Here is a 23,637-nt window from a genome sequence, read left to right on the forward strand (position 1 = left end):
TTTTTACTATTTTTAAACACCCCCAAAATTGGTGAGAAAGAAATTCCGAAAAATAGTTTATTTTACCAAAATGTAACTCCCATTCCTCCCTCTTTCTAAAATCTTTACTATTTTCTTCAGAGGAATAAAGTCGTCGGTTTATTCTGAAACCGTCGGCGTATGGCAAAGTGTAATTGATATAATTAGGGGAAGGGTAATAATTCAATCTTGAAGCAGAGATGAATCTGATGGAAACGTCTTTGTCGTAATTGTTTAAGCAGAATTGTTCACTGGCAAATCGATAGTCTTTTGCTTCGAAACACAGTTTTCTGGACGAGCCGTCGACGATGGAAAAAAGTGGGCAACTTTCGGGCAAACAACTTTTTACGGGGATGTCAGACGAAGGAGCAGTTTCAAGATGAAAGTAAATGGAACACGGCGGCTGCGGTTTCATATGAAACTTTCCCGGAGTGGCGAACTTTCGTCCACTCGATAAAAAATTTATCCCCCGCCCCACCAACAGGCCGAATCGTTAGCGCGAGGCAAAGCTCCTCCTACGTACAGGATGTGTGCCTGCGGGGCTACCTAAAAGCAATAAAGTTACTTCGAAAATGTGTGCTCGTGTTATGACATCCTAGAATAGTATTTACTTTAATTACACAAATACAGAGGGGCAGCAGGTAATAGTGCTTTTGGAGATATTGCCCACTACTGTGTGCCTAAGGTAAGAAGAGAACAATTGGTTCTGATCAACCGGGTTATTGATCCTGCAGAAACAGAATAGAATTGAAACTAAATTCGAGCGGTGCATAGACAAATTTTAGTCTGCAAAGAATTACCAACCCTCCGCACTCCAACGTACTTACTAGTCAATGAACAACAGATCTTTTGTTTTTTGCTCCACTTATTAAACGTAATTTTTCATTAAAAGTTAAATACAAAACTTTGGAATCGAAGAAGAATATATTACACTGATTTTAAATTTAATAATTCCACAAAGGGTTCTTCAACTTCTCTTCAGAAGTCAACCTCAATAGTATTTATTTCCCATTATCATATTTCCTACTGGTAACGTTATCTGCATTTACTTCCTTTTCCCCCCCCTATTTTACATTTCCTATTTCCCCAATTTTTAACATAAGAATGCTGAAATCCCCGAGGCAGCTAACAATTGCTGAAAGCAACGTGGCATTAAAATGCATGGGGGAGAGTCAGGGGCCACAGAAGTCGTGCTAGGGTTAAAGGGGAATCGAGTTGGCGTCGTCCGGAGACCGAGGAGTCACCGTTTCCGCGCTGAAACGCTGAACTCGGCTGAATCCGTAGTCCCTTGTCACGCGACCACCACTTTTACGGGATATTTGCAACCGCAACGGTCGATGTCAGCTCCCGATGGAATATCAGCGCAGCCGGTGCAAAAACCCTCGGCAAATTGGCGTCCCACGTCTACGTGCAGCCCGTGTGTACATTTCAAAAATCGAAGGAGCACTGTTGACTTTCGAGTCCCGGTGGTCCCGCCCCTTGTGGCCAGGCAACCAGAAAATGGGAGCCGATGCCAAAGTGGGGGAAGCAGTGTCATCTGCACACGAAAATGTACTGGTGAAAGCAATGAAACAGTGATGTGTATTTTGTTAGAAAATATCGAAATTTGAATCTTAAGTTGGAGGTGAGTAGGACCCCCCCGTGCGGAATTTGGTTGGTCGTATTTGGAAAGTATATGGGTTCGACGCCTATGTGCGTCCAACGCACAGGGAGGACTGATTGAATGCATATGGGGGATAAAAGAAGATTGGAGGGTTTGTGGTGTGGTATAGATCCTTCTCCAGATCCTGAGCACGTGGAAGGTTAAATTAAACAAATTATGAATCTGCTAACATATATTTTAATGAAAAAAAAAAACAAGTTCGTCTGGCAGAAATAGAATTAATAAAAAAAATTGATACACAAAATGTCCACAGTTTAAGACTCCTTAAATTACATCTGAGAGATAGTACATTTCTATCCAACTCATACTATACTAGACTTCCAAGAAGATTTACATCACAAAACGACGATGAAATCTAAATTAAAAGGACATTCAGAAATATACACGATGTTACAGGAGTACCAAGCAATAGGAACGTCTCCAATGCGCATGTCCAATAGAATGCACAGACGTCACGAAGTAGGCGGAGCCACAGGCTCGCCTAGTCCATGATACGAGGTTTGTGGAACAGCGAACTAGTTTAGGGGTTCAGACGAACTAGTATCGAAGCATCATAATCCTCCGCCCACAAACCTCACCATTGGTCGGCACACCTGCACACTACACACAAAACTCAAGGGTCAACCCCTCAGCTACAAGTTTCACCCACACGCGTCATAAAATGGCAACGTCGCATCAACTGAATCTAATTTAAAGGAAAAAAATTGAAAAATTTATAGCGTTTGAAAGAAAAAAGACTTTTTTCCTTAGATTTTACTCTATATCGATAAAAGAGTATTATAAATAAAAGCTAACATTAAAATTGTAGGTTCAGTCTCAGCGTAAACTATCTAATTTTAAGAAATTTTTATTTTTCTTGCAATCAGGTGACTGTGACAGTTGCTGCACGTCACACTAACAGGAGTTAGGTTGTCAAAAAGCGATTACTAAATAATAAGAAGGATTGACATAGAACATTTTTTTTCTACAAGTTTGAAAATATCTCCTTACATTCCAAGAGAGTTTAATCCAATATTACCAATTATTTAAAAAAAAAGATCATAAATATCGTTAATTTTTGGAGCCGGTTACACGAGAACCCCCTCTAAACTCAAAAACATCAACTATCATCTACAATCCTTGTTTCTTGTTGCGTACCGCATAAGGAGCCAAAATGAAGCCACAAAGGAGCACATAGTGATCAATTGCAAATTGGAGCGAGCTATAACTAAAAGGTTAACCCCGATCTGCGTCGACCAAGTAGGGGGCTAGGGTGTTGCAAGGTCAGTAGATGTTGACTTCGCAGAAGAACGCGTTCAGCACTTGGCACTCCATGTCGTCCATCCCGCCCTCTTTGACGAGGGCCCCGCAGTTCTGATGGCCACCGTAATTGTCAGGCTGAGGCCACACCGTGGACCACTTGTCGTAGCCAGCCTTCTCCAGCGACTCCCCGGTCACAGTCACCCAGTCACCCTCCTCGAACAAATCGTGGGTTCCCACCCAGACTTCGTTCAGGTTCGCCTGTCTTACGAGATTTAGCAAGATGCTCTCCTCTGCCAACGAGTTTATCACCGCCAAGTCACCTATCGAATTGGTCACTTATTCCACGGGTTGCCGTCACAAGGGGCACAGAACTTCCGGGGCTAACAGTGAGGGATAACATGTTCAGAAGCTTCCACGGGAGCGAGTCGTTAAGAACTGTTGCCTACCCCACGGGGTGTTTAGAAAATCCCATTGCAAAAATTTACTATCGAATTTGGCACCTCAGAATTCAGGAAAAGGTCGGAGAGGAAGGTTGAACCGTTTGTCATACGTAGCGTGCGGAAATTATGATCCTCCATTTGTTTCCTGTACTCATTGAACGCCTATGTGCGTTCTCCGCACGGATTGAGTACATATACACAATTATCATTCGCAAAGGGTAAATAAAGGTGGGTCTACGATATCTGCAACTATCCCCATTGTCTCACGACTCCCCCTCGTTTAAGCGGCTATCTAACTTGATTCCCATCAGCGAAACCTCCCGATTCCCCCATCAAGCCTGCTTTTAAATGAATGATTTGCTTCACCTCCTTCGTTTAGACATGCCTGGCGAGCCGTGTTCCATTTCACCTTCTTCCGGTGCAGCTTGTGGGCCCCTATGCCGCGAGTGATGACATAGCCCTCCTTTAATGGCACGGTATTGGCCCTCCACTGTTTTCCGTGCACGTGGAACAACTGATTGTCTGCCTCGTAATTGTTCTGGCAGCTGGTGGTGTCTAATAACACTGGAGCTGAAAAGAGGGCGCCCCTCGCTGGTCAGCTTACTCGCCGTTACGCGCGCTGATTAAAGGCTCCGCGTGTCGACCACGCTTAAATTCCCTAGACTCGAGTTAAATGCCCCCTTTTCAAGTAGCTCCTCCGATCTCAACTATTTGGCAGCACGGATCTCGAGGCTTCTGTGGTGCGGACGAAAAAGGGATACACCTCTGCCCCTCGACGGGAAGCTTCCTTGTTCCCCATGAGAACTGGGTTTTACACTCGTGACATTTTGTCAGAATCAGTTGTACTCGCCAAAATAATAAGAGAAGTTGGTGCACGCGTATTGTACGGAGATTGATTTTTTTCGTCGCTCGCGTTACGTCTTGATACTTATGCGCATTTCTCGGGTTTCACAATCATTGTAGGTACTCTACATATTCCGTTTGCTTTCTTTTCTGTGTAATGTCCGCCTTTACTAGGTATCGTTTGTTACCAATTCTGTTAAGAAATGGGTCTTACCCGTATATATTAAATAAATAAATAAATAATAAGTTTTTTTTTTATATTTGGTAAAACACGAGCCCGAAATACCTATGAATGAAAATATGGTATGTTATAGGGATTACAAACCGGTAAATCGGTAAATCGGTTTGAAGCTTTTTTTCACTGATAACGTAGTAGATATCGACGGAATTATGCAAATATCGAGAAATACGTATTTCTCACGATCTACCGGTAAATATCGAGAAATACGTAATTTACCGGCAAATATCGAGAAATATGTAATTTACCGGTAAATATCAAGAAATACGTAATTTACCGGTAAATATCGAGAAATACGTAATTTATCAAATTACCGGTACAAATTTGGCGATTTACCGGTAAAAATTGGATGTATAGCAATGTAGCGCATATATATATAGCGCATAATTCCGTCGACATCTACTACGTTATCAGTGAAAAAAAACTTCAAACCGATTTACCGATTTACCGGTTTGCAATCCCTAGTATGTTAAGCCAATTGACGAACACGGCAGTCTGCCGATTGCCCTTTGACAGACATTTCGAGCTGGTGTTTTACGGAATATAAAAATGCTTGTAACTGACAAACTAAGCACTATCGGATGTACGAGTACACCAACTTTTCTTATCATTTTGACGAACAGAGTCGATCCTGAGAAAATATCCCACAGTTTTATAAACACCTTGTGCATAGATCTTTTATATTGTTTGCGAGCAGTAAGCTTTTAAAATGTGGCCCCAGTTGGCGCCTATTTAGCGCGGCTCATGGTAAATAAGGCCCTGCTCATACTAACAGCCTAAAGATTCCATATGGCATCGGATATTTTGTTTACTTCTCAGAAAACCCGAATAGCAAAGATCTCTGAATATCAAATTCCGCGTTTTTCTTTCTTAAATTTATATGAAAATTGAAAATAGCTTTATTCCTCCCCCACCCCCGTGATGATTGATGGACACCAAGCAGCACAGCTCTGAAGCAACGTGACTGTACGTACATTGGAATTGTAATTCATATTTAGCGCGGAGTTGCGATAAGTGCAGTTGGTAAGTATTACCGAATTCGTTATCGAAGTTCTCTGCGTCGTTACTGCACAAAGATGGCCTTCCACCTGCCTCCTTGACCGCGGTGAACTTTTAGATAACGCAAATGAAAGTGAAATGCAAACATACGTACGAATAATGATTTAAATATTTACTTAACGCGGATGTATCGGATGTGTTGTACACACTGTGCGATAATACACGTAGGAGAGAGAATCAAGAAGATTAGTGAATTCGATCATCTCTAATTTAAATCACTCGGCACTCTCGTCATGGGTTAGGACAAGTTCTCTTTTCCGTCGACACCACGAGTTTAACGCTTCCAACTGGCGACCACGCGTCAATGTTATTAAAATTTTCCGGACAGCTTCGAAGATTCCGATTCTGATTTCCCGGAGGAAGCTCGACTCGATGGGGCGTTTACCAAAACCTAGCGCCGCGTGAACTGCTGATCCCTTGATTAGACGTGGAACGTGTACCTGGCTCATTACCTGTGTCTGCTGCTCGCACCTCGCGGTGGATTCTTCCCGAGAAGCAGAGGATTATCAAGAAACTCTTATACATGGTGAGCGGGCCTTGCTGGACGTTCACGACCTATCGACAAACATCGGGAATAACGTCGGGAAAATCTTGGCGGAGAGCTTTTCAGTCACGCTGGAACGAGAAGTAACGAAGCGGGGTACAGAAATTTCATTGTACTGACTCGACCCAATCGTCTTGGTCCTCAGGCATTCAGTTTGGTAGAATTTCGAAAAAGGCCTTTTTGCAGTACAGTTGCTACCTTTTTCGAGGTAACATCCGAAGCATAGATTAATAAATAGTCCCGGGTCACGTGAAAAGATCCTTAAATTGGTATCTTTTAATTGGTATTCCAGACGTACTCATTGGCAGAAACAGTGCTGGTTTAAAAAGGACAGGTGATTTATAAATAAATCATTTATCACCCACTGACGAATCTTGCGTCAAAAGGCCTTAAGTGTCTCTTCAGAAGCTTCTCTGAAATCCTGATTTTTCCGTGCAAAAATCACGCGAAATAATCAGGACTTCAACTTTAAATAGCCGCCAATTTGTTTTAAATTAATATGTCGGAGATTCCCTGCGTTAATCAGAGGATACATTAATATACTAACGAAATTTTGTTTGTTCTTTGATTTTAGATAATCTGGTTCCGAATGGCAATGCTCACCGCAAAACCAAATTTTTAAAAATGCTTCTTGGATGTCGGTTGTTACGTTATTATAAACGTGAATATTTTTCCACGAAAAAATTACCAAATGTTCCTTAAATGTTGCTCTTCTAAGTGCAAAAAGTTCTGTAAAAATATATGCTTCCGCTTTTTCAAAAAAAATTCTCAAACATTCGCCACTTTTCGGCCGCGTGACTAGGTACAACCCCTTAAGGGGGTACACCACCTTGTGTTAAAAATTTTTTCTAGCCAGTTGACATTTCCTTAATTTATACAATTACTCAGAAATCGTAGTTGACACCGATGACAACCTACTCCTATTTAAGTTGACATAAGAATTCTTTATTTTTAATGTTCCAGTCGCTTTTGGAGATGGAAGCCAGCTGACAAGACACGAGGTAGGTAGACAATGTTATATAACTCCGCCATTTTAAAACATGGTGTGCCCCTTAAAGGAAAGCATAGGAAACGTATGAATATACCCAAAGTACCATCTAGCTGAAAATGAGTACCTACTTCAGAACTGTTTCCTTCGCACTAGCTCAATACAAATTAACACTATTCCTACCACGACCGCTCAAATGACCGTTTCTAAAATTCCGATTACAATTTCCTATATCCAACGTAACTGAATCGCCTATAAACTTCACGACTTTTCCTCAAATATACGTATGTGTACATGATATACTTCCGAATAAAAGAAACTATATTTTTATACTGTCAAATTGGCTATTATCTTCATTTTAAAAAATATAACTTGTGCTAAAGACCGATCATTTCACCGGTCGCGGTATGAATAGGTATACGCGAAGTGTCGGTAGGAGCAGCGTTAAAGAATCACAGAGAAACGTGTGAATACATCCAGAATACCAGGCACGAAGTGTCTTTACCTTGCCTCAAAGAAAGTCTACCAACCTACCAAAAGAGTAAAAGGCAAAAGAATCTCAGGAACTCGACCACCCCCACCTGGACGCACGGCGTTCCTTATACTGACCGTAATTCCCCCATATATCCCCGAAGGATCTAGCGGAATACTTCCAAGGAGAGCGTGCACTGTTCGCCAAAGGAGCGACTCGCGATGGAAAACCAAACACTGACGTGTCCGCTTCGCAAACTCCAACTGACCGTGCTATCATCGCTCGCGAGGCATCCTTGCGTTGTGTCTACGCCCCCCCTGCGCCCCTTAATCGCCAACCTCCCGCCGGCAGTAGTTCCTCCTTTTTCTTCCGTCGCGCGTCGAGCGGGCCCGACCAAACTGGAATGCCGGCATTCCAGTTTTCCCGATTGAACCACCGGGACCTTGGATTGCGATGATTCTCGTCGGATCGCTTAATTACGCACCGCGCATGACTCCGGAGATGCCACGTCGCCTCTGCGCTGGCTGGGAGCAGCGAGCTGCGGGCGGGTTCCTCGAACTGGCGCGCAAGAAGTCGCAAAGTGGCCCTGAAGCGAACGGCGATCTCCTTGGTCGGCTTCTGCGCTCCGAGAACAATTTGGACGATGGTCTTTTTCGCGCTTTAATGCGAACATTGTAGTTCGGTTTACGGGGTAGCCGCTGGGACGTTGAGCAGGTGTGGCGGAAGGATTTTTCTGGCAACGTGTGACGGAATAATCTTAGCAGGATTGTGTAGCTCGATGAGTAGTTGGCGGACGTTGAAGTATGGTCATAGGTAAGGACGATACTTATTAGATATAACTGCATTGCGGTGTTTACTGTAGTGCTTGTCGCGCACAAGTTTCCACAAGCGTGAGCAGCTTCAGTTTAGCTTTTAACACTCGATAATCCCATGCGACTTTGAGGTAAGATATTGAGGTGGTAGGTAGGGAGTGTTTATGGAAGTGAAGGTTGGATAGAAAAGGAGAAAAGTAAAGAAGCGTAGGGTTTGTCCTGGGGCCTGCTAGTGGGCTCATCAGTAAGGCTTAAGGGTAGGTTCGGATTTAAATGTCGATTTTTTTTTTAGTTCATTTTTCGGATGTTCGACCTTTTAGGAATGCGTGTTTAAAAGGATTTGTTGAAATTCGTGAAATTTCCGAAGTTATAGGCATTTGACTAGCGGCAAATGCATGGATAACACCCGGCCACTCGGCACTCGCGTAAAACTTTAAACGCGTTTTTCTCGAAACAGTGTTCTGAAAACGGTGGGATCTGTATCTCCGAAAGTTATTATCCGATTGGACTGAAACTTTTTTTACGTTGAAGAATATACTTCTGGCTAGGAGGGAAACCAGAAAAAAATACAAAAAATTGAAAATTTATAATTTTCAAAGGCGTTGAAAGGACGAAAAATACAGGGAAAAGTGATTTCAAACTTGAAGTGTGGTTATTTTCTAAAAAAATGTAATTTTTATAATTATTTTTAGTTCCCCCCTAGCCAAAAGAATAATCTTCGAAATAAACAAGGTTTCAGTCGAATCGGATAATAACTTTTGGAGATAGAGGTCCCACCGATTTGGATGATTTTTTTTACGCCTCGACTTTAACGACTCCGCAATGCCATCCGCAATGATTAATTGTAAAACAAAAAATATATTCCTATAATCTAAGGCATCCTTAATACAATGCAACAAGTCCCATTAAATTATATATAGTAGTTTTCCTTTAATTAATTCCTAAATATCATCTATTTTTTGGGCTCTAGACCAGAACCTCCCCTTAACTAGCAGCTATAAAGAGGCTTAACTACCTGCCTTAGACGCGGGGATGTTGGGAGATAGGACGAAACGGGTATATACAGGAGAGAGTAGATGGGGAAGCACTTGCGTAGATGAGAAAGCGGGATAGGTTGAGTCGTTGGTGGAAGAAGTGGAATTTGGACGATGGAATGACATTTTTGGATGACAGATTGTGGGAGGTTGTTTTCAATTGTGGAGCTGTAGGGGACAATGGGCCTGATGAATAAAAACTAAGCAATTCCTACAAGCAATTCCTTATTAGCCAAATCAATTGCTGAAAAAGCAATTACTTAAACAAAAAAGGAATTTCTTATTTTCATATGAATAAAAATCATAAGGAATTGCTGGTTTTGCTAGACCGTACAAGTAAAAGGTACCTGTGACTGCCGGTAACGTTCTCGGGCTACCCCTGCTCGCTCGCGTTCAGTGCTCCTGACTCGCGTCGATGATGACTCGGATGTTTTCAATTAGGGTCGCGAATTTCGAAAGGATTTGAGTAGCTACAGTATCTTCTGAAAATTTTAATTCTTAAACGAAGGTACCCTGAACATTGCGTAGAGAATAGAGTATCTAAACTCAGAGGGAATATTGAATTATTTAAAATCCTACATTACGTACACACATATCTCACAGATCAGATTTCTGTGAATTACAGTTCAAAATCTCATACACTTCCCCTAATTTGGTACCACAAATGCTCGAACGTCTTAAATGCCTCAAACACTTCAAATCTTCAAGCACCTAAAGTTTTTCAAACACTCAACCACCTAATACACACTAAACATCGATTACCACTAAAAAAAAAAAATTCAGATAAGTTGCACCCGCGATATATTTTATTGTAATCATTGAACATTATCGAAGTTTCGCAGACAATCGTCTCGGAGGTTCAGGTGTTCGTCCCGGGCAAGCTCCATCCACGATGACCACCAATTGTTCAGCATAACTTGATCTTACAGAAGTAGGGGAAGGATAAGTCGCACTCAATGTCGTCTATTCCACCCTCTTTTGTGAGGACCCCGCAGTTTTGCCGGCCGCCGTAATTGTCGGGCTGATTAGGCCACACCGTGGACCACTTGTCGTAGCCAGCAGCGTCCAACGTTTGGCCTGTCAAAGTCACCCAATCGCCCTCCTCGAACTGATCGTGAACACCTAGCCAAGTCGACTCGACATTCTCTCTTTTGGCCCAATTCAACAGCATCGCCTCCTCCTCAATCGAGTTTATGACGGCCAATAGACCTAATCAACAATGGGGAATCCTCTAATAAAACCCTGTGGCACGAACGTGTGACACCTCGATCAGACTTAGGTGTGCAGAAGTATTGAAATAAGTCACCCCTTGGATTTCCTTCGTGGGGGTGCTATGAGAAAATCTGAACAGTGGGGAATTAAGGGAGGGATGCATTTCGGGCTTGGAAGATGATTAAGTATTGAAAGAAAGAGGAATTTGGATGATCCGGGGGAAGTTAAGTCTCGGGTAAGTCTGAAGAGAAAATTCTCTGAGGTCTAAAGAAGAAATTGGGTAATCTGAGTCGGGTTAGGTCTGAAGGGGAAATTAGGTGATCTGAAGAGGGAGGGTGGGGGGGGGATGATTAGTGGTCAGTTGGATCGCGAACGATAGATTTCGAAATGGCTAAATGGAAATAATGTTTCGAGATTATCAGTGATATAGAAATAACGAGTGCTCCATCTTGGATTGCGTCATTTTGATACCACTGATCGATGAGATATCAGTGTAAACGATGCATCAGTTACTTGCGTCATGAGTAAGTCAGAGGTCAGAGGCAGCACAGAAATAGATGTTTTTGCTGTCTTAAATTACTGACCGTACTTCATATTGCGACATTGACAAATTATAATTTTAAGAGATCTTAACGCTCAAATTAAACAAGTACATATTTCGCGTCACAAGAAAGGCACAATTCATTTGTTAACACATGTAGAACGCAAATAGTTGACAAGGGGAATGTCCCAATTTCTGCTCATTTAAGAGGTACAGTGACTCGCATTAATTTTCGGACACTTTTTAAAATCGCATAACTTTTTTAGAATTGGTCCGAACAACTTGAGTTTTTTTGAGAAGCTGGATGGATTAGTTTGCTAACTGACGCGTTTCGTCGTTTTGAAAAAAAATGTATTTGGTTGGAATAGCGAAAAGAATAGTAAAGGTCGATTTTTAAACTTTTTTTTTGTGAGCTTGTAATGAAAATTAAAAAAAAAACGTTTGTAGATTGCAGTAAGGTGTATACGTGCCTAAAATTTCATCAAAATCGGTTAACGTTGCTCCGAACTACAAACGTTTAAAGATCGCAGAATAAGGTCGAGAATCGCTGATTTCGGGAATTTTCATTACAAGCCCACAAAAAATGTTTAAAAATCGACCTTTACTATTCTTTTCGCTATTCCAACCAAATACATTTTTTTCTCAAACCTACGAAACGCGTCATTTAGCAAACTAATCCTTCTAGCTTCTGAAAAAAACTCAAGTTGCTTGGACCAATTCTAAAAAAGTTATGCGATTCTACAAAGTCTCCGAATATTAATGCGAGCCACTGTAACTCGTCGTAAAGAAGGTGTACAAAATTTGTTTGTGATGAAAATCTGCAGAGTAATTGATTAATTCTTTAATAATGAATCAACCAATTCAAAAACTATATAAGAAAGATATTTCAAGGTGTTTAACTATTAGTAATTTGTAATTAAATATGTAATCCTCTAAATGTCTGTGTTTCTGCTTATGAAGAATGTTTAAACAATTTAGAATTATTTTCTCGCAACTATCGTACAAACGTAACGCATATAATAATAAGAAAAATACGAAATCAGCAGAAATGGGGATATGAGCAGAAATTGGGACATTCACCTCGCACAAATTATTTATTCCACCTTATTCCGCAAAAGTAACCCAAAATCCAATGATTTCCTCTTTCAGATCGCTGACCACTCATCAAATTACAAAACCTCCATATCGCGTTCGAAATCTAGTCCCAAGGTAGTCCCAAACATCCCCCCTTTTTCTGTTCTTTATCCACTTCACAATCCACATATACAAAATAATTTGCATCACCTCCTTCGTCCATGCAGGATTTTCGCGCCTGGTTCCACTTGACCCTGCGCTTGTGCAGCTTGTGGGCCCCCATGCCCACAGTGACCACGTAGTCATCCCGCTGCAAGTAAGTCATGCACCCCATCGCCCCCTTGCGCAACATGTCGGGCGGGCCGTTCACGAAGAACACCTGCTGGCCAGCGTGATAATTAAAGTGACCGTTCATGTTAACTATCGACGGCACGGAATCTGGAAGAATGAGTCCCTCTTCGTGAACTTTACCCATCTCCATCGCGACCCCTCCATTTCAAGCGTCCCTGCTCCTCGCGCTGGCAGTGCGTTAATTGAAGAGCTCCATTGCGAAAAACGGATTGCTGTAGACTTATCGCGTTCCACAGTCGCGCGTGACACGAGCAAAAGTAATTAAGGTTTGTTTACTAAACAGACGTCACTGAATACGAGTAATCGCTGGCCAAGGGAGAGGACGATTACTCGATATGAAATGATAAGTGAGTCTTCTGACTGGACACGATAAGACGCAATCAATTGTGTAAGAGTTCAGATTTGTTTCCCTGTTCTTTGGCAGAGTGGCGAGTGGATGATTGTAATTAACACCTCGAGCCCACTGGATATTGAGTAGCTTGGTAATTTTATGTTGGCATTCTTTTAAGTGACATTTTTTTGTGAGGAACACAGAATCTTTTTGTAATGGATTTTTACAATGGAAAATGTCCAAGTGTTTTAAAGAGAAGTTTAAATCAATTAAACTGTGAATATCATTGGATGCTGGTAGTACAGTAGAACCTCGATTATCTTCTAACTAACAGGATGATTATAATAATAACTCACCATTATGAACAAGTTGACTGAAATAATAAAAGAGAGGCACAAAAAGAAGGAAATCAAGAATTGTGAATGAAAGTGGCACGAAAAGGGTGATATTTAGGAATAGCATAGTTCAATGAACACTATTGGTTCTAACAATATCGTTGCAACTAAAATTGCCAAGAATCAATCTGTACTTAAATACCCATCAAAATTATAAGACTGACAAGGGAACATCCCGAACCCGGAAATTCGAAAAATTCTGAAACTTTGTGAATATGTAGGGAATTTCCTCCTGATTACAACGCAACGTTTGTTTGCTGCCCAAATTCACTCTAAGGGGGTGTAATTGACCGCTGAAAATCCGGTTATTTTCCGATTTTGTGTTACAACTCGTGAACTGTAAAATAATTTTTCACCAAATGCTGGATCTAATTAAAAGAAGTAATTTTTGTCTTGAAACTTTTTTCCTATCTCTTACAGATTGCGAGTTACAAAATAAAATCGGAAAATAGCCGAATTTTCAGGGGTTAATTCCACCCGCTTAGAGTGAATTTGGGCAGCAAACAAAAATTGCGTTGTAATCAGGAGGAAATCTCCTATATACTCAGAAAGTTTCAGAATTTTTTTAATATTCGGGTTCGGGATCTTCCCTTGTGAGTTTTTATTTATTTCAATGTTTGGCAGAGCGTGCAGTGATTAGTGCAATCTAAAGTCGTCGATGATAATACACTGTTGTTCGCAACAACTCGTACGAGGCAAAGTATCTTCAGTATATTAAGTCACACGGGAAAACCCATGGCATATCTGCTGGAAATACCGAAACGCGCTCCTTTCCCTGCAACAGGCGTCGTGATCAGGCGTTTCGGCTTTATCAATTCACTTCACGATCTCAGGCCGCTGAGTTCACGGAAAAACATTGTACAGGGTGAATCACTCGAGTGGACAGGTCATACCTCTCGCTTGGTTCAGTGCTGCAGGAAAAAGTTGAATGATTTTAGGTGATATCCTGTGATATTCTTGCAACAGCAGTGGCGCATTCACAAAACGGATTTACTCGGGTTTTCTGAATGAAACCCCACGTTTCTTTTATGTCAATAGATCCTGTAAGGTGTGCTGCTTATAGAAGTATTAGGGTAACGTAATTGGGAAACGAATATTTTCAAAAATATTTCGAGTTTTTGCATTGGCAAGTCATTGAAACTGTTCTTGACTCTTGGGGGCGTGAAACAGAGGGTAGGAGGGTGGAATTTGAATACTAGCCGAATATTAGGCGATTCTTTGGCGAGAAGTCAATCGAATATGTAGAATACAATTTTTTCGTACAAAGCTTGGTTTTCGAGAAAATCGATTTTGAAGATTCCTTAAGTATCGTTTCCAGTGACTATATGATACGTTCGAAGAGAGATAGTAAAATAGTTCTATGTATAACCCTATTGGGAGAATTTTATTAACTTTTTTCCATAATATTAGTCAAATAAAGCTTCGACTAAATTATCTTTACGTGATCGTAATTCCACTGTGTATTACGAAGGTGCTCAGGGAAAAGTTTAGTAATTGCAGTTTTGTCTATTTGTATGGACAATTTTGATACCTATTTTAATAGATGTTGCTTATCACGTTGGAGGTACTAGTACTTTGTGCCAGGTTTCTTGATTCGCCTTCTAAACACTTTTCTGACACTACTGCACCACTACCAGCATTCGAATGACTACAATACCTGGCACGAAGTGTTAAGGGCAAGCTCCATGGCCTCAAAGTCGCCCTTCGGAACAGAACAGCGATCACCACTGACTTCATACCACACAATTCCCTTTTCCACGAGTGCACTTGAATTTATCACCCAAACAATCAGCGTACCTGCAGTGGCGCGAGTCTCACGGCTCTTCACTATTCTCATCTGGTCCGACTTCAAGTCAACGGTGTCGGTTTGATTTCGTTCTCCATTGCAAAGCACTCCGCTTGAAAAAGCGACAAGAGTCAGCAATAGTTTGTACATGGTGCTTTCACGCGGGGAATCAAGTGTCTAAAACAACCTACAGACAGAAGTAACGTAAGAGAAATTAATACGGAAGGAAGATGGTATTAACTAGTAGTTTAAGTGCTAAGTGTTCACTCCAGTGCACTCTACGCCAGTGCGGGGAACGCGTATGGGCGTTCAATGTGCATTGTTGGGGTATACGAATGAGGGACTTCCGCACGGGGTGTACGCGGAATGTTTGACTCTGCCTGTAGAAAGGGTTAATTCGAAATTAAGCTAACTGCTTTGGGCAGGGTCACTTTATCTACCATAAGTTTGTCTTCAGTATTCATAGAAAGAGAGAAGCTTGCAGATTCACTTGTGTCATTTATGTAATACATATATAGCATTGAAAATATTTGTTGCGCAATGTATTTATTACAATAATGTGTAGCTCACTATCTTGATCAAAGGAAATCATTTTATCACTCATATCGCTACGAAAATTCTGCGCGCTATGAAAATTTCAGAGTGATGCAAATATTTCTCACTACTGTCAATTTACAAGAGGCTATTTGAGATCGTGGTCGAAGTTGATTCTCTGTTGAATTACACTGAGCCACCAGTGATTAAACGAAGTTAAGTAAACATTTTTCACTCACGATCGGTCCAACCAAGTGCTACGTACTCTGTAAGTCCTGAGCCCTTTTCCTAATACACCCTGTGCATACCAGTGTATTGACCGTAATTTTGGAAACACAGTTGGCAACAGTCCCTGGAGTTTCAGCAGGTAGGATCTTGGCCCACCACTGTTGGCTAATTGGTTGTCAAAGTTGCCACGCTGGTGCGCGAGAACTTGAAGGCGAGCACACTGGCGTCTGTGGTTCGCGAGATTCAACTGACCGTGCTACCATCGGTTGGAGTTTCTTCAGAGTGCACGCATATCCCCTCCCCGTTCTTCACCTTTTTCTCTTATTTTCTCGTCGGTTCTTCTCGCTGTTTCCTCGTGCTGCACGCCGAGCAGCTTAGCGAGAGTGGACAGTCGACATCCCACTACTCGAGTTCGTAATACGGAGACCTTCGGTTGTCTATTTTTAAATTGTGTACTTTTTGGGGGAACAGTGGATTCAGAAGAGATTCAAGACGTCTCAACTTGTTCAACATGCTCTACCCATAAGAAGAAAATAAATAATTTTCAACCTCATAGTACCGGTAAAAAAAATTCGTCTAATTTAGTTAGCTGTTTCGAGCGCCTCAGGGTGGCGTAACCCCGTAAGTGACATTTTTTCTGAGGAACACAGAATCTTTTTTCAATGGATTTTTACAATGGAAAATGTCGAAGTGTTTCAAAGAGAAATTTAAATCAATTGAACTGTGATTATCTTCTAACTAAAAGGATGAATTTAATCCTTAACTGGTATACTGTTTTTTCAAACGTAACTGTTATCTTGGGGTCGTGGCAGACCCCAAATAAAAAAGGACACAGAAATTTGTAAAGTCGACATTAGATCAACCTCTATGAATACCTATTTTGTTCGTAGGTAATGTATAAAATAATAGATACGTAGAAAGTTAAAGTATTATGATCAAATTAATTAGAAATTCAGTTTACAAACTTAGACAACCAAATATTTTGCAGCGAACCTTGCGTGCTTGGGGTCATGACTGACCCCAGGATACCAGTTAAGGGTTAATAATAACTCACCACTATGAACAAGTTGGCTGAAATAATAAAAGAGAGGTACAGAGAGAAAGAAATCAAGAATGGTCAACGTGTCGGTAAATAAACATTGTCGGCGAACTCAGTGTCGGTGAAATCGTGTCGATGGAAACATTGTCGGTGATTTAAGGGTAGCCGAAATCATATACGTGCACAGGCTCACTGCCCGGCGACATTTCAGACCCCTACCCAGAAACGAAATAATTCTCGATATTATTATAACAACTAATGTGTGAACAAAGACCCCGAATCAAGGAAATTCGTGGAGCATATTCACTGTTACAACAGCGGATTTTCGTTTGCCTCCATGAGAGCCCAAATAAAGAGCGCATTTCGAATCTGTGTTCAGCGCGCGTTTGTATCTCCACCACTTCTTGGAATCCTTCAGTCGAGAGTGAGAGAACAGGTGAGCGAACGGGAGAGGACGAAAGAGTCGACACGCGGTTCCTCGGCTACGAAAGAGAGAAAGCATGATGCTTTGCCTCGGTTCGTCTTTCACCTCGAGCTCGAGCTGGGCCCGCGTGCGGGCCCACATGTACAATGCGGTAGCAGCTTCTACATTGTACATAATATCTGTTTTAGGCCACTGGTACTACCCGTTATCGAATTTTCCAGGTTTTGGATTTTTTACGACATATTTGGGTGGATGGAAACTTCATGCCTGAACCTTGTAGGTCAGGGCTGCACAGGAGCTAGTTCTCAGCGCCTAACGGCGAGCAACCGGCCGAGCGTCGAGCTGTCCCGTTGCTAAGGGTAGAATCAGTGAGGAGAACTGCAGTAGCGTAGGTGCGTGCTCGTAGGCGCGTAGCGTAAGTATATATGGCTGGGTTCTTTGTGAGGCCCCAGGTCCTGTAATAGATCTGCTCTGCACTGGGGCACACAAGGCACCCAGCCATCTATACTTACGCTACGCGCCTACGAGCACGCACGCACCTACACTACTGCAGTTCTCCTCGCTGATTCTACCCTTAGCAACGGGACAGCTCGACGCTCGGCCGGTTGCTCGCCGCTAGGCGCTGAAAATTGAATTCATTTTGTTTATTTGGTTTTGTATAGAGAGTACATTTTATTTTGTTATATTTTTGTAATTCCATAAATATTAAGGAAACTGAACATTTAAAATTTTTGAACAAAACACGTACAAATATTTATTTACCATTTTAATTATATATTTCTTGTAAAAAAGGTATTTTTTTTTATATTTCTGTATAAAAAAGTACTAGGTGGTACTCTGCAAGTCGTGAACATTTTTCTTGAAAAACCCTGTGCATATCAGTGCACTGACTGAACGTAGTTTTGGAAACACAGTTAACAATCCCTGGAGTTTCAGCAGGTAGGATCTTGGCCCACCACGGTTGGCTAATTGGTTGTCAAGGTTGCAACGCTGGTGCACGAGAACTTGAAGGCGAGCACACTGGCGTCTGTGGTTCGCGAGATTCAACTGACCGTGCTGCCACCGGTTCGAGCTTCTTCAGAGTGCACGCATATCCCCTCCCCCTTCTTCTCCTTTTTCTCTTATTTCCTCGCCGGTTCTTGCTGCTGTTTCTTCGTGCTGGACGCCGAAGCAGCTTTGCGAGAATGGACAGTCGACATCCCAGTACCCGAGTTCGTAATACGGAGACCTTCGGTTGTGCATTTTTAAATTCTGTACTTTTTGGGGGAACAGTGGACTCAGAAGTGATTCAAGACGTCTCAACTCGTTCTGCCCGCAGTATTATAGTTACAGCTATGCGGGATTGTAATTACTAAAGTTTGATGTCGAGAGGATTCGAGTAGATTATATAGTGAGGAGGATTTTTACATGACGAGTTAACTCGTCCTACACAGTTCAGAAGAATTTTTACATGACGAGTTAACTCGTCCTGCACTGTTCAAAGAAATTTTTACGTGACGAGTTAACTCGTCCTGCACTGTTCAAAGAAATTTTTACGTGACGAGTTAACTCGTCCTGCACTGTTCAAAGAAATTTTTACGTGACGAGTTAACTCGTCCAATGTGGCGCTAACATGTATGTAGAATTAGGTGTGTTCAAGGTGATAGAGAGAGTGGGAACCACTAGTTTCCTGATTTACGGCATGTTTTCAATCAAGGTCACGAATCTTTAAGGGAATCCTTCAACTTATGAAATTAATTTTTTTTAAATAAATATTCATTGAACACTGAGTAGTGAGAAGAGTATCCAAACTTAGAGGGAATACTCAATAATTTAAAATCCTGCATTACCTACTCATGTACCGCATCGATCGGATTTCTCTGAATTACAATAAAAATTCCCATACAGTTCCCCTACTTTGGTATTATAAATTCTCGAATACCTTGAACACTTCAAACACCTCAAAGCTTCAAGCATCCAAAGTTCCTTAAACACTCAATCACCTAATCCACACTAAAAATCCATTGTCAGTAAAGAACAAAGATTCCAGATAAGTTGCACCCGCGATATATTTTATTCTAATCATCGAAAAATGTCGAAGTTTCCAATACAATCGCCCTGAAGCTTCAGGTATTCATCCCGGACAAGCTCCACCCAAGACCGTCGCCGGTGGATCAGCATAGATCGATCTTACAGAAGTAAGGAAAGTTATTGATGCAACCTTCGTCGTCCAATCCCCCTTGTTTTACGAGGACCCCGCAGTTTTGGTTGCCGCCGTAATTGTCAGGCTCATTAGGCCACACCGTGGTCCACGTATTGTAGCCAGCCGTCCCTAACGATTCGCCCGTCAAAGTCACCCAATCACCCTCCGTGAACTGATCGTGAACACCTAGCCAAGCCGAATCGACATTCTCTCTGTTCATCCAATCCACCAGCATCTTCTCCTCCTCAACCGAGTTTAGGATGGCCAATTGACCTAATCAACAATGAGGAATCCTCTAATAAACACTGTAGTACGAATAGCTGATACCTCGATCAGATTTCGGTGTGCAGAGGTTCGAATTGAGATACACCTTGGCGGTTCATTTGTGGGGGTGCTGCAAGGAAATTTGAACGGTGGGGAATTAAACGAGGGAGACATTTTGGGCTTCGGAGATGATTAAGTATTGAGAAGAAGAGAAATTTGGGTAATATGGAGGAGGTTAAGTCTGGGAGAAGCCAGAAGAGGAAAAATTTGATGATTTGGAGGGAGGCTAAGTTTGGATTAGGGTCTGAAGAGAAAATTCTCTAAGAGGTCTAAAGATGAAATTGAGTAATCTGAGAAGAATATTGGGTGTTATGAATGGCGTTAAGTCTGAAGAGGAAATTGGACGGGGTGTCAAATGATTTCCTCATAGATCATTGATCACTCATCAAATTACAAAACCTCCACATCACATTCGAAATCTAGTCCCAAGGCCAACCACTTCCCTCTTTTTCTGTACTTTATCCACCTAAAAGACCTCAAAACCCACATATACAAATAATTTGCATCACCTCCTTCGGCCATGCAGGCTTTCCGAGCCTCGTCCCACTTGACCCTGCGCTTGTTTAGCTTGTGAGCCCCTATGCCCACAGTGACCACGTAGTCATCCCTCCGCATGTGACTCACGCACCCCTTCTTCACCTTGCGCAACAGATCGAGCAGGCCGTTCACGAAGAACACCTGCTGCGCAGCAGTCATATTAACAATCGACGGTACGGAATCTGAAAGAACGAGTGAGTTTTACCCATCTCCATCTCGACCCCGCTATTTCAGTGTTCAGCTCCATTGTTAGAAACGAACTTTTCGAGCTGCATTGCAAAAAACCAACTGCTGTGACACGAATCGAGGGAAAAAAGTCGTAGTGTAGAAATAATTTCGTTTTGTTTACTGGACAGATTTACTCGGGTTTTCTGAATGAAACCCAAGAATTTTTTTATGCAGATAGATTCTGTGAAATGTGCTACTTATAAAAGTATTAGGGTAACTTGGTTGGGAAACGAATATATTCCAGGATATTTCCAGTTTTGGCATTTGCAAGTCTTGCAAGTGTTCTTGAAGCTTGAGGGGTTGAAAAAGATGGTGGGAGAGTGGAATTTAAGAACAGCGGAAAATAGGGTGATTCTTTGGAGAAAAATCAATCGAATATGTAGAATACAATTTTTTCGTACGAAACTTCGTTTTTTGAGAAAATCGATTTTGAAGATTCCTTCGAATTGCTTAATTTTCTGATTTAATTGTAAAGTTTTGTTTCTTATGACTACTTAGATGGTACGTTTCAACAGAGTTCTGTATGTTACTCCATTGGGGGAGTTTTAATAATTTTTCCCCATAATATTAGTCAAATAAATGTTAGGCTTAATTATCTTTACGTGGTCGACATTCCACAGTGTATTACGAAGGTGCTCAGAGAAAAATTTAATAATTGCAGTTTTGTCTATGTGTATGGACAATTTTGATACCTATTTAATAGATGGCTGCTTATCACGTTGGAATTACTAATAAGTACTTTGTACCAGGTTTCTTGATTCGCCTTTTAAACATTTTTCCGACACTACTGTACCACTACCAGCATTCGAATGACTACAATACCTGGCGCGAAGTGTTAAGGGCAAGCTCCATGGCCTCAAAGTCGCCCTTCGGAACAGAACAGCGATCACCACTGACTTCATACCACACAACCCTATTTTTCACCAGTGTACTTGAATGCAACACGCAAATAATCATGACTTAGAACGCGTACCTGCAGTAGCGCTACTCTCACGGCTGTTCATTATTTTCATCTGGTCCGAGCTCAAGGTAACTGTGTCGGGGAGATTTCGTTCTGCATTGCAAAGCACTCCGGTTGACAAAGCGACAAGAGTCAGCAACAGTTTGTGCATGGTGCTTTCACGCGGGGAATCAAGTGTCTAAAACAACCTACAGACAGAAGTAACGTAAGAGAAATTAATACGGAAGGAAGATGGTATTAACTAGTAGTTTAAGTGCTAAGTGTTCACTCCAGTGCACTCTACGCCAGTGCGGGGAACGCGTATGGGCGTTCAATGTGCATTGTTGGGGTATACGAATGAGGGACTTCCGCACGGGGTGTACGCGGAATGTTTGACTCTGCCTGTAGAAAGGGTTAATTCGAAATTAAGCTAACTGCTTTGGGCAGGGTCACTTTATCTACCATAAGTTTGTCTTCAGTATTCATAGAAAGAGAGAAGCTTGCAGATTCACTTGTGTCATTTATGTAATACATATTCAGTACTGGAAATATTTGTTGCGCAATGTATTTATTACAATAATGCGTAGCTCACTATCTTGATCAAAGGAAATCATTTTATCACTCATATCGCTACGAAAATTCTGCGTGCTATGAAAATTTCAGAGTGATATTTCTCACTACTGTCAATTTATAAGAGGCTATTTGAGATCGTGGTCGAAGTTGATTCTCTGTTGAATTACACTGAGCCACCAGTGATTGAACGAAGTTAAGTAAACATTTTTCACTCATTTTTTTTTCGTACTCTGCAAGTTCTGAGCCCATTTCCTAATACACCCTGTGCATACCAGTGTACTGACCGTAATTTTGGAAACACAGTTGGCAACAATCCCTGGAGTTTCAGCAGGTAGGATCTTGGCCCACCACTGTTGGCTAATTGGTTGTCAAAGTTGCCACGCTGGTGCACGAGAACTTGAAGGCGAGCACACTGGCGTCTGTGGTTCGCGAGATTCAACTGACCGTGCTACGATCGGTTCGAGCTTCTTCAGAGTGCACACATATCCCCTCCCCCTTCTTCTCCTTTTCTTCTCTTATTTTCTCGCTGCTTCCTCGTGCCGCACGTCGAGCAGTTTAGCGAGACTGGACAGTCGACATCCCACTACTCGAGTTCGTAATACGGTGACCTTTGGTTGTATAGTTTGAAATTGTGCACTTTTGGGGGACAGTGGATTCAGAAGTGATTCAAGACATCTCAACTCTGTCGAACTCTGTCGATTCTAATTACTAAAGTTTCTTGTCGAGAGGATTCGGGTGGGTTAGTGAGGAGGATTTTCGCGCGACGAGTTAACTCGTCGTACACAGTTCAGAAGAATTTTTACATGACGAGTTAACTCGTCATACCTAGCGCAAAGGAATATTTCAGTAATGTGTTAACTCGTCATGCCCAGTGCGGAGGAATTTTCAAATGACGAGTTAACTCGTCTTGCCCAGTGCAGAGGAATTTTCAAATGACGAGTTAACTCGTCTTGCGCGGCACATAAATGGCTAATCACCTCTATGATATACTCTGGGATTAGTTCAGTAAATTTCGGTGGACACAGACACAGGAAAGACCACAGAATTGATCATTTCGTGGCCCCAATAATCCGCGCTCTATCATTTTCCTAATTCGTCCATTCCCCTGGTACAATTCTATTTCGATCTACAGTAGGAAGGATAGCTAACGCTGGATCATCTATCTCGATAAATTTCGACCGACTCCGATCAATCATAGTTACTCGAGTTTCATTCGCACTATTCTTCAGACTCCGGCGACTCGAAGAAAAGAGGAAGCTTCCGAAACTTTGAAAGTTGCCAGTGTCATGATTAAAATCGTCCACGTTCTGAAGGTATCTATCATTCCAAAGTAATTCCTCGGAATTACAAATTGGGAGAAGACAATGAGAAACCGATTACCCCACACCCTTCCACGCCTCTAATTTGCTATCCAATATTTAAACATTACAATCGATGCCTACATCTTAACAATTCATATTCCATCGTTCCCCAGTTTATCGCCCCCACCCATTTTCCTGTAATCAATTACCTCGTACGCAAAAAAGATAATAATAATATTTATTTTATGGGACAAACCCATTACAACAAGTATGTGCAGTGCAGT

General features: G+C 41.8%; 3 protein-coding genes across 7 annotated transcripts in view; 1 reads left to right on the forward strand and 2 right to left on the reverse strand.

The window, feature by feature from the left end:
* Btk29a (tyrosine-protein kinase Btk29A) overlaps positions 1-23,637 on the reverse strand; it is a 197,235-nt gene that overhangs the window by 70,642 nt on the left and 102,956 nt on the right. The window lies entirely within an intron of this gene.
* Positions 1-23,637, forward strand: part of LOC143378472 (hemolymph lipopolysaccharide-binding protein-like) — a 59,970-nt gene that overhangs the window by 11,210 nt on the left and 25,123 nt on the right. Inside the window, exon 3 of one of the 2 annotated variants that reach the window (XM_076830215.1) lies at positions 7,011-7,048. The gene's annotated coding sequence lies outside the window, so the exon portion shown is untranslated. Of the gene's footprint in view, positions 1-6,325; positions 7,049-23,637 lie in introns of those variants that run through there. The other variant, XM_076830217.1, reaches the window with a different exon arrangement.
* Positions 1,836-22,524, reverse strand: LOC143366392 (macrophage mannose receptor 1-like). The gene is made up of 8 exons (XM_076807455.1): positions 22,337-22,524; positions 21,513-21,688; positions 12,391-12,618; positions 10,264-10,562; positions 7,645-7,779; positions 5,956-6,058; positions 3,730-3,933; positions 1,836-3,243 (listed from the first exon to the last, which is right to left on the reverse strand). Exons 2-8 carry the CDS (start codon positions 21,649-21,651, stop codon positions 2,945-2,947), a joined length of 1,407 nt encoding a protein of 468 aa, XP_076663570.1. The 5' UTR covers positions 21,652-21,688; positions 22,337-22,524; the 3' UTR covers positions 1,836-2,944.

The sequence above is a fragment of the Andrena cerasifolii genome, chromosome 2, assembly GCF_050908995.1.
Source record: "Andrena cerasifolii isolate SP2316 chromosome 2, iyAndCera1_principal, whole genome shotgun sequence".
NCBI lineage: Eukaryota > Metazoa > Arthropoda > Insecta > Hymenoptera > Andrenidae > Andrena > Andrena cerasifolii.